Source organism: Mya arenaria, chromosome 2, assembly GCF_026914265.1.
Source record: "Mya arenaria isolate MELC-2E11 chromosome 2, ASM2691426v1".
Lineage (NCBI taxonomy): Eukaryota > Metazoa > Mollusca > Bivalvia > Myida > Myidae > Mya > Mya arenaria.
The window spans coordinates 55476279-55490515 of NC_069123.1; the positions used below are offsets into that span (position 1 = coordinate 55476279).

Here is a 14237-nt window from a genome sequence, read left to right on the forward strand (position 1 = left end):
AACATGATATGTCATGAGAGAGAAAGAGAAAAACAAAAGAAAAATGAGGTATAAATTACTATTACTGGATCTTTAATGTTTCATAGTATGATTTAATGAAGAAAGCGCACATTAAGATGAAGCATAGTGAAATATGGGACGATTACTATTTTTGAAATTAAATGCTTTTTAAGCTTCACGATGCCATGATGTGTAAAAGTGCTCCTTGCCAAAAGGTATGGTTGTTGAAAACGACAGCTACTCCAATCACCATTTTTTTAAATTATTTTTTCCAATACTTCTTCACAATATATTGAATGACATGTATAGATTATGTTATATTCATATTATTAAACAGTTGGATTTTTTTTAGTTTTATGATGCACTTTACAAAAAGACCTGGTATGACAATAACTCAAGAAAATTAAAGAAGAAATGAAACAGTTTATTTATTTCAATTTATCTCAGAACTGACTATAGACATATAAAATTCTTAAATGAATAATTTAATAACTTGTTTCAAGATGCGTGTGGATCTGGATATGAGTTTGACGGTGATGTGTGTGATGAGTGCCCGCGGGGGGAGTTTCGCACGGAGAATGTACATGACGAGTGTCAACCATGCGATGATCAACACACAACTCTTGCCACTGCCTCAACATCCAAGAACGACTGTGTCCGTGAGTATACTACATTGTGTCGAGACAACATTAGTAACAACACTGTTTTATTCTTCTAGTGACTATTCAGATTAAAAACATACATCCAAGATATTTCCGTCAAACTGCTTCAATATTTTTATCCCGGAACAACCTGTTTTCGACCGCCTAAGAATTATTTACATTTCAATCATAGATAAGTGATAATAAAAGATAAATGTTTGTGTGTACCATTTAAAGCAATCATTAATCTTTCAAAAATCAAAAAAATATAATTTGTTTCAATCGTATGTTGATTACATTTTGAATCCAAAATGGCGGCTGTCACATGTTGTATTTGACCTAGATACAACCTGTTTTCGACCATGATCTTTTACTATACTTCACAACAAAAGGTTGTGCACAATATTTTTAATTTTAATTTGTAAAACTTGTTTTAACTTTTGAAAGTATTTTATTTTCAAAAAAAAGTAATTAAATGTTTACATATTTGCCATACAGTCACTTTTTAGTTACTTCTCACCACAAGAGGGGAAAAAGAATCCATCATCCCTCTAAATGACTTTCACATGGGTACAAAATGATAAATTCACCCATCATGAACGCTGGTATCACTGGTCCAACTCTGAAGGAGCCTCATATGACCTGCCTAGGCTGCAATATGTATATTTTTATGATAACTGTGAGAGCCCAATTGCAATTCAATATAGTTACATGTAGATAAATTTCATTAATTTTAGAATAAGCAACATACCATAATTATTATTTTGATGCGCTTTAAATGTTATGTACTATACTTAGAAAATGATAGGGCATAGCTTTAAGAGTTTGGTAGATATGTTAAATCTGGCAAACAAAAACAACAAGATTTTAAAGAAGTAATTTACATGTGAAATCATTCTAAATGAAGGGTTTGATTTGGCATTAATTTAAAGACTTATATTGGGGTTTTTCAAGTTAAACTGAAGTTTTTTTAACACTAGCATTCCCATTCTTTTTCAAATGAAGAAATTTCGAAACTAGGTTGTGATCGAAAATAGGTTGTTCCGGGATATATATTGTGATAAATAATGTATTTATTTTGTTTTTTAAAAGATTATAAATTGTTTTCTGATTTGTTTTACTGATTAAATAGTACATGTATTTTATAGATATCCTCGGCCTTGTGAAATGGCATGAGAGAGGGTACTGGTAGTTTATATACATGCATATAAATCATTACATGTATTTCAGCAATATGCTCCCCTGGGACATACTACAACAGCATATCTCAGGCATGTGCTCAGTGTGAGGAAGGCACGTACAACCCAGAGCCTTACCAGTCAGAGTGTCCCCCTTGCCCGGCGGACAAACCCCTCTCCATGCCTCACAGGCTCTCGTGTAGAGGTAACCTACTGTGACATGTGCTCAGATAAGGAGTAATACCTGTCTTGCACTGAGCCCCTGTACTATTAAAATAGTTACATCTGTCTTCCCCTAATCCCCTCCAACTGTTGTTTGTACTCAATAAAGTAGTTACATCTTTCTTGCACTGAGCCCCTGTACTATTAAAATAGTTACATCTGTCTTCCCCTAATCCCCTCCAACTGTTGCTTGTACTCAATAAAGTAGTTACATCTGTTTTGCACTATATCCGTTATACTGTTGCTTGTACTCAATAAAGTAGTTACATCTGTTTTGCACTATATCCGTTATACTGTTGCTTGTACTCAATAAAGTAGTTACATCTGTTTTGCACTATATCCGTTATACTGTTGCTTGTACTCAATAAAGTAGTTACATCTGTCTTGCGCTATGTCCGTTATACTGTTGCTTGTACTCAATAAAGTAGTTACATCTGTTTTGCACTATATCCGTTATACTGTTGCTTGTATTCAATAAAGTAGTTACATCTGTTTTGCACTATATCCGTTATACTGTTGCTTGTACTCAATAAAGTAGTTACATCTGTCTTGCACTGAGCCCTTCATACTGTTGCTTGTACTCAATAAAGTAGTTACATCTGTCTTGCACTGAGCCCTGCATACTGTTGCTTGTGCTCAATCAAGTAGTTACATCTGTCTTGCACTGAGCCCTTCATACTGTTGCTTGTATTCAATAAAGTAGTTACATCTGTCTTGCGCTATGTCTGTTATACTGTTGCTTGTACTCAGTAAAGAAGTTACATCTGTCTTGCACTGAGCCCTTCATACCGTTGCTTGTATTCAATAAAGTAGTTACATCTGTCTTGCGCTATATCCGTTATACTGTTGCTTGTACTCAATAAAGAAGTTACATCTGTCTTGCACTGCATGAGCCCTTCATATTGTTGCTTGTATTCAATAAAGTAGTTATATCTGTCTTGCACTGAGCAACTCCCATTGTTGCTTGTATTCAAGAAAGAGGTTACATCTGTTTTCCCCTCGTTCAGTGCTGACAAAAATTAACTATTTCTTGATTCAAAAACTGAAAGATTGCTGTCTGTTCAAGACTGGGCTTGAAATTTCATGGTTTTCAAAAAGTACAATTTTGTGGGTTCTTAAATTTGTGTATTTTCATTTTTTTGGAAAAAACAAAAATAACCATAACTGTGATCCTAAATTCATCATGTGCCAATATCTAGATATGAAACTTCAATGTCATGCAGTTCATGACACTACAATGGGACAATATGTAATAAGCGCAAATACCCATGTCAATTATTGCTTGATCAGTAAATTAAGGGTCATAAATAAGGATGCACCCACATTAAGGATATAAAAAAGGGAAGCCACTAGTGATTTAATGAGTTTTTGCAAGCTGTGAAATGTTGTTTAATCAAAAGCTGATTAAATATTTTATCAAAGAAACAAAATCAAGTGAGGACGCTCAACACACGAGGTTAATAATCAGCATGTTTAACATGTGCAACACAGGAGGTTGATAATCAGCATTTTTAATGTTCTGATAATATCATACAATAAAACTGAATGCAATAACTAATAATTGACTTAATTTATCATCATTGAGGTTAAATAATATATTATATAAACTGTATCAACAGTAAAATAAACAATGATATAGGTACTAATAAGTTGTATACCGCGACCATGAATATCCATGTGAATACATGATTGAATAACCTTAATTTTACATAGACAGTATGATTTCAGAATTGATGGTCAAATGTTCGTTGGGAACTTGAATTCGTGGATAATCCAACCTACAAAATCCACGGAATTTAATGTCCCACGAATATCTATGATTTCACAGTAACTTAGTTCTTGGTTTTTTTTATTTGTTTGCCATTAGTTATTTACTTTTGAGCACTTCATACGTAGTATTGGTTTTAAACCGTGTACATGGATATTTATCTGAAGGCTATCTGTAAACAATGAATAACAATTAAATTTCTGAAACATATCATGAAATCAATGAAATACTTAGTGTTATGGAAATCAAGCTATCCATAACTTGTGACAAGTTTCAAAAAACATTATTAAAATAGATAAATTGTAGGTTATGTATATATCCATATATTAGTTATTTTCTCAGTGCAAGACAGATAGTTATAAGCACTTATAAGGATAAAGATTTTACTAGTGATTTCTTTTGGTATTCCAATATATGGGTAGATACAGTCGAAACTCGATGGCTCAATATTCTAGGGACCGGCCAAAATACTTCGAGCCTCGAGAATATCAAGCCAAGCGGGATTTCTTACAGAATGTAATTTGTTTTTGATTTGTTACAAAGTCTTTTTTACCTCGTTTGTTATTGGCTACGCTATCTCCGCAAGAAAAGAGTATTTATTGGACATAGTTATACATCGTACAGTTCGTAACATGACTAATTCGATACTTAGGAGTAACATGACTAATTCAATACTTAGGAAATACCATTAGATTTTTTAATTTATTATAAAAATACATTTATGCGAAAACAACAAACAAGCATTTTTAAACAGTAAATTACACAAAAATAGCTTATAAGCTATATCAAAATGCATTAAAATTTATACATGGATAACAATTAGTGACATAACTTAAAGTGATGGCATGTTTATTCAAACTGTTAAACCATTTAAATTTGATAATGATTGTAATAAAATCAAGCAAATTTTATCGATAAGCGCCTTGTGAAGCCAAGCAAACAAATCAAGGTGTGAGATTCTTACCTGAACCCACGAAAATGACATCGACCCAATTTTAGCAAACAAAACAAAGAGTGAAAGTCTTACTTGGGACCGAGGAAATGACATCAAGCATGGAGAAATATGGACCTTCAAGATATCAAGCCATCCAATCGAATTTTATATGAACATAGAGTAAAAAAATATCGGTCCTTATAATCTGGTTCGAGTCAATGAGGATATCGAGCCATGAGATATCGAGCCAACGAGTTTCGACTGTACTAAGATATACTAAGATATTTGACTATCAGATTATAGTCTTGTTTGAGACAATTTATTGCCTGTAATATATGGTTACCTTTTATGAGCTACATTTCAGCAAACTGCAGCGTCGATGAACAGTGGAACGAGGCTCGCCAGATATGTAACTGGTGCACTGCTGGACAGTACAAAGTAAACGATGTGTGCACCAACTGCCCCTTGGGTCAGTCTGTTTCTAGTGAATCAGCCACCTCTGTGGATGCATGTGAGCTGTGTCTGAGTGGGCAATATCGGAACGATGCGTCTGTAGCTCTGTGTCAGCCCTGCCCAACAGACCGCATCTCCAGCATGGACAGGACAGCATGTATTGGTACATAGGCATTTCTTTCCACATATATCTATTTAATGTATTGTGTAAATTTTGATGAATGTAAATGTTCAGACTTCTGGTAAGCATATGCATGTGTTTTAAAAATAAAGGACACAAAATAGGCTTAGATTCTCCATAAACATACAATTTGGGTTAAGATGTTGTCTGCTGTTGACTTTGAAGATTCCATTGTAATTTGTATTCTTTTTCAGCTATCATCAGAGAGATACAACTTCATAAGTTTGCCATGCATATTGATAAACATAATTGAATTTTAATGCTCTCAATTGCTCACTTTACTTACCTGGTAGTCCAACTCGTGACCTTGGTCTGAAGGATCAAAGATCAGCTAAGTCCATGTTTCCAATGAAGCAGCAATTTTGTCACTAATATATAAGGCAAAGGCCATAAAATGATATTAGTCATATCACATTTGGTTGCAATCTAAAATATAATGTAGAGTTAGGCCTAATAGTATTAATATTACAGCAACTACTTGATGTATTTCATTGTGTTTTTATATAAGGCTCCCAACTATCCAATATACTTAACTAATCAAGTAAGATAATTATCTTTCATGAAATGCAAATGATCATCAGGCCCTTTTTTAGTCAAATGAGAAGTTTTGGGTAAAGCAGGGAAAAGTCAAACCACACTCTCTCTGTAACTCTGTGACAGCTACTGTTTATGTTTTTCTTGTATATTTTTATTGGAATATTATAAAAAAATGAATAGTCTCCCTTCCATCTTTTGTAAAAACATTTTTCATTGATAACCTCAAGCAGTCTATTTTGTCAATGCATTTCGTTCTTTTGTTTTTGTTTTATTTATTAATATAGTGCCTATTGAGTTTTTCTTTTTGTTGTCAGCAAATGTTCATACGGTTAAAATGAATCTTAATATAGATACTAATAAATGACTGGTTTCCCAACTTTAAAAATGCACTTCAACAAGGCTGTGCAAATATTGTCAACTTTTATGGAATCCTTAAATGGATTTTAAGAGTAACAATATTGTGCAGTTTTAAAAAGGCATGACTAATGCTGTTGTTTTAAAGGCAGTGTATTATTAAAGGTAGGATTATTCTGGATAATCTTGTGCTGCTATGTTTGTACTGGTACTTTATTTGTTGAAGTTACAAAACAATACAGTCCCACTTGGGGGTTCGAACATATACCCGGTAACCTCCCTGCGTTAACACTCAAGTTTAAATAAATGAATATTTCCTGAACATTCATGCCATCAATTCATGTACTACTGATTTTACTGAATAACAATCATTCGATTTCAATTTCAAACATCAAACGCTTATTTTGGACACTTGTGGTCATACCGAAAGGCTGGGGGGATTCCCCAAGTCAAAAAACAGTCATTGTTGCTCTGATAAATGCCATGTGTGAGACATTGTTTTACAATTTAGCTGTCACATGCACCTGAAGGTTTTTTTCTTTTATTTCACTTTTAATGATCCTGATTCATTAAAAATAACATTCCATTATCCGATTTTAGAGTCATGTGAAGCTGGAAAATTCTACAGAATCTCAAGTGGAACCTGTGTGCCTTGTCCACAGAGTACATACAACAACATGGTAGGGCAAGAGTCATGTAAGCCCTGCCCTGATGGCAAACACACAAATGGGGAAGGAAAAACTAATGTTTTGGACTGCAGACTTGGTATGAGGAACCTTTGGCATATAAATAATCAATTACTAATATTGTTAATTGGTTACTTTCATACATGTTGACATGATATCAATCATTGGCTGACAAAATTGTCTCATTTCACTACCTGTGTTACCTGAGAGTCACAACTGAAAAATGTGTTGCCCATTTGTTTTCTAGCTAAAAATGTTTGTATGAATATATAAATGTTCAGCTTAATTTAAAGAAAAATGTTTATAGACTGGTGTGACGCTGGTTATCTCTATGTGGATGCGACACGATCATGTGTGCCATGTGGTGTGGGCCTCTATCGCTCCGACTCTGATGCCACATGCCAGCAATGTCCTGATGGCAAGACAACCATCACACCAACAGCCAGCTCGGTCACCCACTGTGTCGGTCAGTTCCAATTACTCAAAGCCACATAATATCTGTCAATAAACACAGTTCATAAATAAAGTAACTATTATCATCACTCAGTGGACATATCTGTTAAAGGTCTTTTATTATTATGAGCATAGTGCAACTGCTCTTGTTACTTGATGAGTCAAACTATTTTCCACTCCTAAATGAATTGCCCTTATAACTCCACAAGTAAAAGTATTACCCAGCATTGAAATGTCATTGTATATGAAACATCTCATTAACAGGAAAGTACTTTCTCAAACAAAGATTGCTTGTTCATGTATTCAGGGTTCGAATTTAGACTCGCATACTCGCAAAATGCGAGCGACATTTACAAATTGCGAGTGACTTTTATTCAAGCTCGCAAAATTCTGCGAGTGGCTTTTTCTAGACCACAAAATGTTAAAAGGAAAGTAGAATAAACATGAACTTAACTCCGCTACGTAGTCGAGTGTAAACAGCCCATAAGTGGCATGTTTACACTACCAGTATAAAGAAGACAGTACGGAGTCACGCACTAGTAAGTTTCCAAAAATAGAACAAATACGGAAAAGGCCGAGTTTTATCTCGAATCTTTCCGGGATGCTCCGAGGCGTGCATTATACAAAGTGAATACGAATGACGTAATCACCTAGCTCAATCATTGGCTAAATTTAGGGCTTTCGCGCATTCTCCTTTGAATATATTTTGGCCCAATTGTCAAAATGAATAGACTTCGTCGATCGATATATTTCATGGTCCAAAGTATCCAAGCTACATTTACGGTTGCTTTTTTTTATTTCAAATTTATATTGTTATTGATTTTAATACTTACAGACTTAATGAAATCTGTAGCGTGCTTGTCGAATGGGTATTACCCGATGGCGAGTGTAAATATACAAAGTGAACAATGTCAAATTATTGGACAGCTTTGTTATCAAAAAGCTGCCAGCATCAGATAAGTCTTTCAGTGCCCCCCAAATAGAATAAGCCATCAAGTTCTAGTAGTTGAGTCACTCAAGCTTGATACTTTTTAATATTCATAATATGTCTTAGGTGTAAATTTCTACTTTAATTAGACAATATTATAAGGGAATAAAGCAAAAAATAAAATGCAAGTTGATTTTTCATTTTGCGAGTTGCCTCAAAATGCACTCGCAAAATTTTGCTAGTGCTCCCCAAAGTAAAATTCGAACCCTGGTATTCATCCAGTATTTTAAATGCTTAGTATCTTTGATTCTTGTGTTTGTATTGTGTACCATAGTTTGAGATTAAAAAAATAATTCTATGAAATGGCTCAGAAAATGACTACTTGCTGACAAATTTCTTTCTACTAAAATCTTTGAAATCTCAGATGCTGTAGGACCCGTGAGCTGCCAGGGTGGCAACATCTTCAATACCACAAGTGGAAGGTGTGTGCCATGTGGGAAAGGGTTCTACCGACATCCAACTCTCGACGAAACCTGCAAAAGCTGCCCTACAGGCTATTCAACGGAATCAAACATGGCAACCAGTGTATCTGATTGCAAACGTGAATGTATGCATGTTTAATATTCTTCTTTAAAACAGAAAATAAAAATCATATGACACGAGAGAAATCTGAATTTCAGTAAAAAAGCATGACATTAAATGAGCAAAAGAAATGAAAATGGTTATATGTCAAACTGCTGACATTTCCATCTATTATACCCCTGACAAGCAAAGTTTGAAGGGGGGTATATTGAAGTCATGCTGCAGTCTCTTGGTTTATTGCAATTTTCCTTGAAAACAACTGGATGGAACCGAATAAAACTTCATACAGTGGTAAAGCACAATGAGAAGAAGTGCAGTGTACAAGAACCATGACTCAATTTTAGCCAATTTCATTGCCCTTCATTGTCTGATTTCTGTTGTTGTTAAACTATTGACCAGACAATAACTTGAAAACCTCAGGATGAAGTTATTGAAATTTTATACAATGGTAAAGCACAGCGAGAGTATGTCAGTATAAAGCTATACATAGCTTATGTTTATATGTTATGATATATATCAATAAACAATTGACTTGACTTGACTAGGAAGTGCATTGAACAAGAACCATAACTCTATTTTGACAATTAGTGAGTTATTGACCTTTAATACTTTATTTTCTTGTCCAGAGCATAGCTTAAAAACTACTGGATTGAATTTATAAACTTCATACAATGGAACAGCACAATGAGAGGAAGTTCAGTGTAGAAGAACAATAACTCTTTCCGCAGCATTGTCTGTTTTATGTAGGATTTCTTACTATCTCACTGCAATTTTGTATCAGGGCAGCGTTTATGGGGTATTTTAAAAAAAAACTCAGATTTTTTTACCATTTCAACCAATACCAGTTATTTTCTATATAAAATGCTAATTGTATTTAGGTATAGCTTAATTACCTGATTGATGTTTTTGTATGATTCCAGTTCCGATAACGTCTTACCGTGTTGACCTTGCGATAGCGGTGGACATGTCCAGCAGTGCAACCCCTGCTGACCGTGACTCACTACGCACCTATCTCCAGCAAACTATTAACCAGTGAGTGTCTCAGCAATTGACCATTTATTTTAGACCATTATGAGAGGCCAGAGGAGACCCCCTGGTGTGCTTAAAACCCATGACCTCTTTGACCTACACCAAAAGACTTAATATGTTAGTCAATTATGCAAACCAAAGTGAATATTTCACTCATTATAAGCCACTCGAGAAATATAACTTTTAATGCTCACTCGGTAAAATATATTGCAATCTCACAATGAAACAATTATATTTTATATGTAAAGCGAAATATTAAATAATAAGCTCTGTAACAAATTGTATAATTTGGAATTGCAAGATTGACAACAGATTTCACAGGCATATAAACCGTTTTCTCAAAGATTGTACAAAATTTAAAAGTATGGTCATACACTTAGCTATTAATATGTAGGGTCTGGCTGATTTTTTTAAGATTGGGGGAAAAACTTCCATTTTGACCAAATAACTGTGCTGGTATAATGTATGATATTTTTCAGTTGTTTTAGAAAATCTGCAACTGTCATAGGAAATAAAATTGATATAACACAGTACTTCTTGATTGTAAATAGTTTCAGGCTGAGAATCAATGATCATGACACTCATGTGGCCATTATCCTGTACGCAAGGGGAGTAAGGACCCTCACTGACCTCCAGTCAGGCTGCCGGCTCCAGAGAGTGGTTGCCTGTCTTGACCGCCAGCTGGATGTCAGCCGCTACAACATTGTCAACACTGGGTTTGCTCTACATCGTGTGAAGGAGGTGTTTTCACGATCTGGGAGACGGAACGTGAGAAAGCACCTGCTCCTGATATCTGATGACTCCTCTAGAAATCCTGCCATGTCTCTGCATAAAGCAGATCTACTGAAGAGAGCTGGTGTTGGAATCACTTTCATAGGTAGTCATCTCTAAACTATACCTTTTTGTTATGTTCCTTACATCAGTTTTATGGCTTTCATCAAAATTGACTATTTCATAGATATGGTAAAGATAAATAGACAGGAAGGTAACAGATTCGCAAATTTAAAATTAATGGTAATCTAATCTTTATATTGAATGACAAGAACACTTTTAAAAATAATCTGCAGGCTCAGATGCCACAGAGGTATCCAGAATTGCAAGTAGCTCCCGCAACAGGTTTGTCATCACCAACTACAGCAGCATGCCCCCAGTGATGGATGTCCTCACTTCCATCCTGGACTAAACGTGAAGTATGTGCTAGGTAACAAATTTGTCAATTTGATAATCTGTTTATCTGTCAGTGGCTAATTAACTTGATTTGCTTGCGGCTTAACACAAGAAAAAGTTACGAATATACAAAAACTAGCAACAGTTGTTTTTTTAAATCTTTTGAATTTTTTGTTCTAACTTCATATTATAGTTAAAAGTAATCTTTTTTTTAAAGATGCTAGAATTTGTGTTTCGAAACAACTTTTTTTTAGTTTAAGCACAAATAGCTTTATAGTTTAGTAATCAAAAGGCCTCAAATACTTAAACAATCTTTAGTCCCTTAATTGATATAACAGGATCAATCTAAACTCAATATCTCTGATTTGGTACCATTTGTGTTATATCATCATTCAAGGAGTTTCGAGACTAAGATAATTAAGTAAGATATTTAAGATTGTTTTGAGAGATAGGGGCCAGAAATGTATATTGAACTGACTGTGTCATTTTTTTCAGGCTTCCTTCACCAGATACTGGCCAGACAATTCTCACCCACAACAAACACACTGTTTACATTAATTTCGAGATAATTCAAGAGAAAATTGATAATTGTAAGGCTTTTCATTCAGTGCCTGTATACCTGTATAAAATACTGTTTTAACAATGCCAATTCGTTGGTAAATCTCATTTTCTACATATATTTATGTATTTTTAATGATTATTTTTAGCTCACCAGAGCACGAAGTGCTCAAGGTGAGCTATTGTGATCGGTCTTTGTCCAGCGTCCGTCCGTCAGTCATTAGTCCGTCAGTCAGTCAGTCAGTCAGTCCGTCCGTCAACAATTGCTTAAAAAACATCCTGGCCAAATTCAATCAAACTTCACAGGAAGCTTCCTTGGGTGACTCTCTACAAAAAACAACAAGGGGTCACGATTGATCAACAACAACAACAAAATGGCTGACTTCCTGTTTTGCTTTAAAAAACATCTCATCTTAAGCTACCAGTCCAAATTCAATGAAACTTTACAGGAAGCTTCCTTGGGTGACCCTCTACAAAATAACACAAGGGGTCACGATTGATCAACAACAACAACAACAACAGCAACAACAACAAAATGGCTGACTTCTTGTTTTGCTTTAAAAAAACATCTCATCTGAAACTACCACTCCAAATTCAATGAAAGTTTACAGGAAGCTTCCTTGGGTGACCCTCTACAAAAATACAACAAGGGGTCACGATTGATCAGCAACAACAACAAGAGCAACAACAACAACAAAATGGCTGACTTCTTGTTTTGCTTTAAAAAAACATCTCATCTGAAACTACCACTCCAAATTCAATGAAAGTTTACAGGAAGCTTCCTTGGGTGACCCTCTACAAAAATACAACAAGGGGTCACGATTGATCAGCAACAACAACAACAGCAACAACAACAAAATGGCTGACTTCTTGTTTTGCTTTAAAAAAACACCTCATCTGAAACTACCACTCCAAATTCAATGAAAGTTTACAGGAAGCTTCCTTGGGTGACCCTCTACAAAAATACAACAAGGGGTCACGATTGATCAGCAACAACAACAAGAGCAACAACAACAAAATGGCCGACTTCCTGTTTTGCCTTAAAATCATCTCTCTGAAACTACCAGTCCAAATTCAATTTAACTTTACAGGAAGCTTCCTTGGGTGACCCTCTACAAAAATACAATAAGGGGTCACAATTGATCAGCAACAACAACAACAGCATCAAAATGGCCGACTTCCTGTTTTCCTTTAAAAAAACATCTCCTCTGAAACTACCATTCTAAATTCAATGAATTTTTACAAGAAGCTTTCTTGAGTGACCCTCTACAAAAATACAACAAGGGGTCACGATTGATCAACAACAACAACAACAACAGCAACAACAACATGGCCGACTTCCTGTTTTGCTTTAAAAAACATCTACTCTGAAACTACCAGTCCATATTCAATTTAACTTTACAGGAATCTTCTTTGGGTGACCCTCTTCAAAATACAAGGGGTCACGATTGATCAGCAACAACAACAACAGCAACAACATCAAAATGGCCGACTTCCTGTTTTGCTTTAAAAAAACATCTCCTCTGAAACTACCAGTCCAAATTCAATTAAACTTTACAGGAAGCTTTCTTGGGTGATCCTCTACAAAAAAACAAGGGGTCACGATTGATCAACAACAACAACAGCAACAACAACAACATGGCCGACTTCCTGTTTTCATTAAAAAAAAACTCCTCTGAAACTACCGGGCTAAATTCAATTAAACTTTACAGGAAGCTTCCTTGGGTGACCCTCTACAAAAATACAACAAGGGGTCCGATTGATCAACAACAACAACAACAAAATTGCCGACTTCCTGTTTTTCTTAAAAAAACATCTCCTCTGAAACTACCAGTCCAAATTCAATGACACTTTACAGGAAGCTTCCTTAGGTAACCCTCTACAAAAAACAACAAGGGGTTACATTGATCAACAACAACAACAACAACATGGCAAACTTCTTATTTTGCTTTAAAAAACATCTCCTCTGAGTTGTGGCCCTTTGCTTAGGTGAGCGTTTTAGGGCCATCATGGCCCTCTTGTTTACATAACTTGCTGTTAATGTTTTAAGAGTATATCAAACTATATTTTTTTCTATTTAATGTATAAATTGTGTGTATCAAAAGAATTATTATTTAAAAGAAAAAAGTTTGAGTGCCTTCTAGTCAAAATATGTAAATAACATTGAAAGACAATAAAAAGTTAACAATGATTCTAGTTTATTTATACTCCTAAAAAGCATCTGAAAATAGGAGTTCATATGATTTTGGCAAGTACTAGCTCCATGGTTGGCATGGCACGGCCTTTTCCAATGGTTAAAAAAAAGCAATTTTATTCTGGCCAGTTCCAATACTCCCAAACACCCATGTCTGATTAACTGTCAACCACAAGTTTCATTATAATGGTACTATGTGTACAAGCTTGTCTTGGTATAATGTGTATGAGCTTGTCTTGGTACAATGTGTACAAGCTTGTCTTGGTACAATGTGTACAAGCTTGACTTGGTACAATGTGTACAAGCTTGTCTTGGTACAATGTGTACAAGCTTGTCTTGGTACAATGTGTAAGAGCTTGTCTTGGTACAATG

The 14237-nt window shown here is 35.0% G+C and overlaps 1 protein-coding gene across 1 annotated transcript in view; it reads left to right on the top strand.

Moving 5' to 3' along the window:
• LOC128208995 (uncharacterized) overlaps window positions 1–13835 on the top strand; it is a 136429-nt gene extending 122594 nt beyond the window's left edge. The window contains exons 103-112 of the mRNA XM_052912785.1: window positions 504–659; window positions 1872–2024; window positions 5108–5359; window positions 6869–7033; window positions 7262–7420; window positions 8760–8942; window positions 9838–9949; window positions 10504–10823; window positions 11014–11136; window positions 11609–13835. Of these exons, the coding sequence (XP_052768745.1) occupies window positions 504–659; window positions 1872–2024; window positions 5108–5359; window positions 6869–7033; window positions 7262–7420; window positions 8760–8942; window positions 9838–9949; window positions 10504–10823; window positions 11014–11129 (1616 nt within the window). The 3' untranslated portion in view covers window positions 11130–11136; window positions 11609–13835. The remainder of the gene's footprint in view (window positions 1–503; window positions 660–1871; window positions 2025–5107; window positions 5360–6868; window positions 7034–7261; window positions 7421–8759; window positions 8943–9837; window positions 9950–10503; window positions 10824–11013; window positions 11137–11608) is intronic.
• The last annotated feature ends 402 nt before the right edge of the window (window positions 13836–14237 follow it).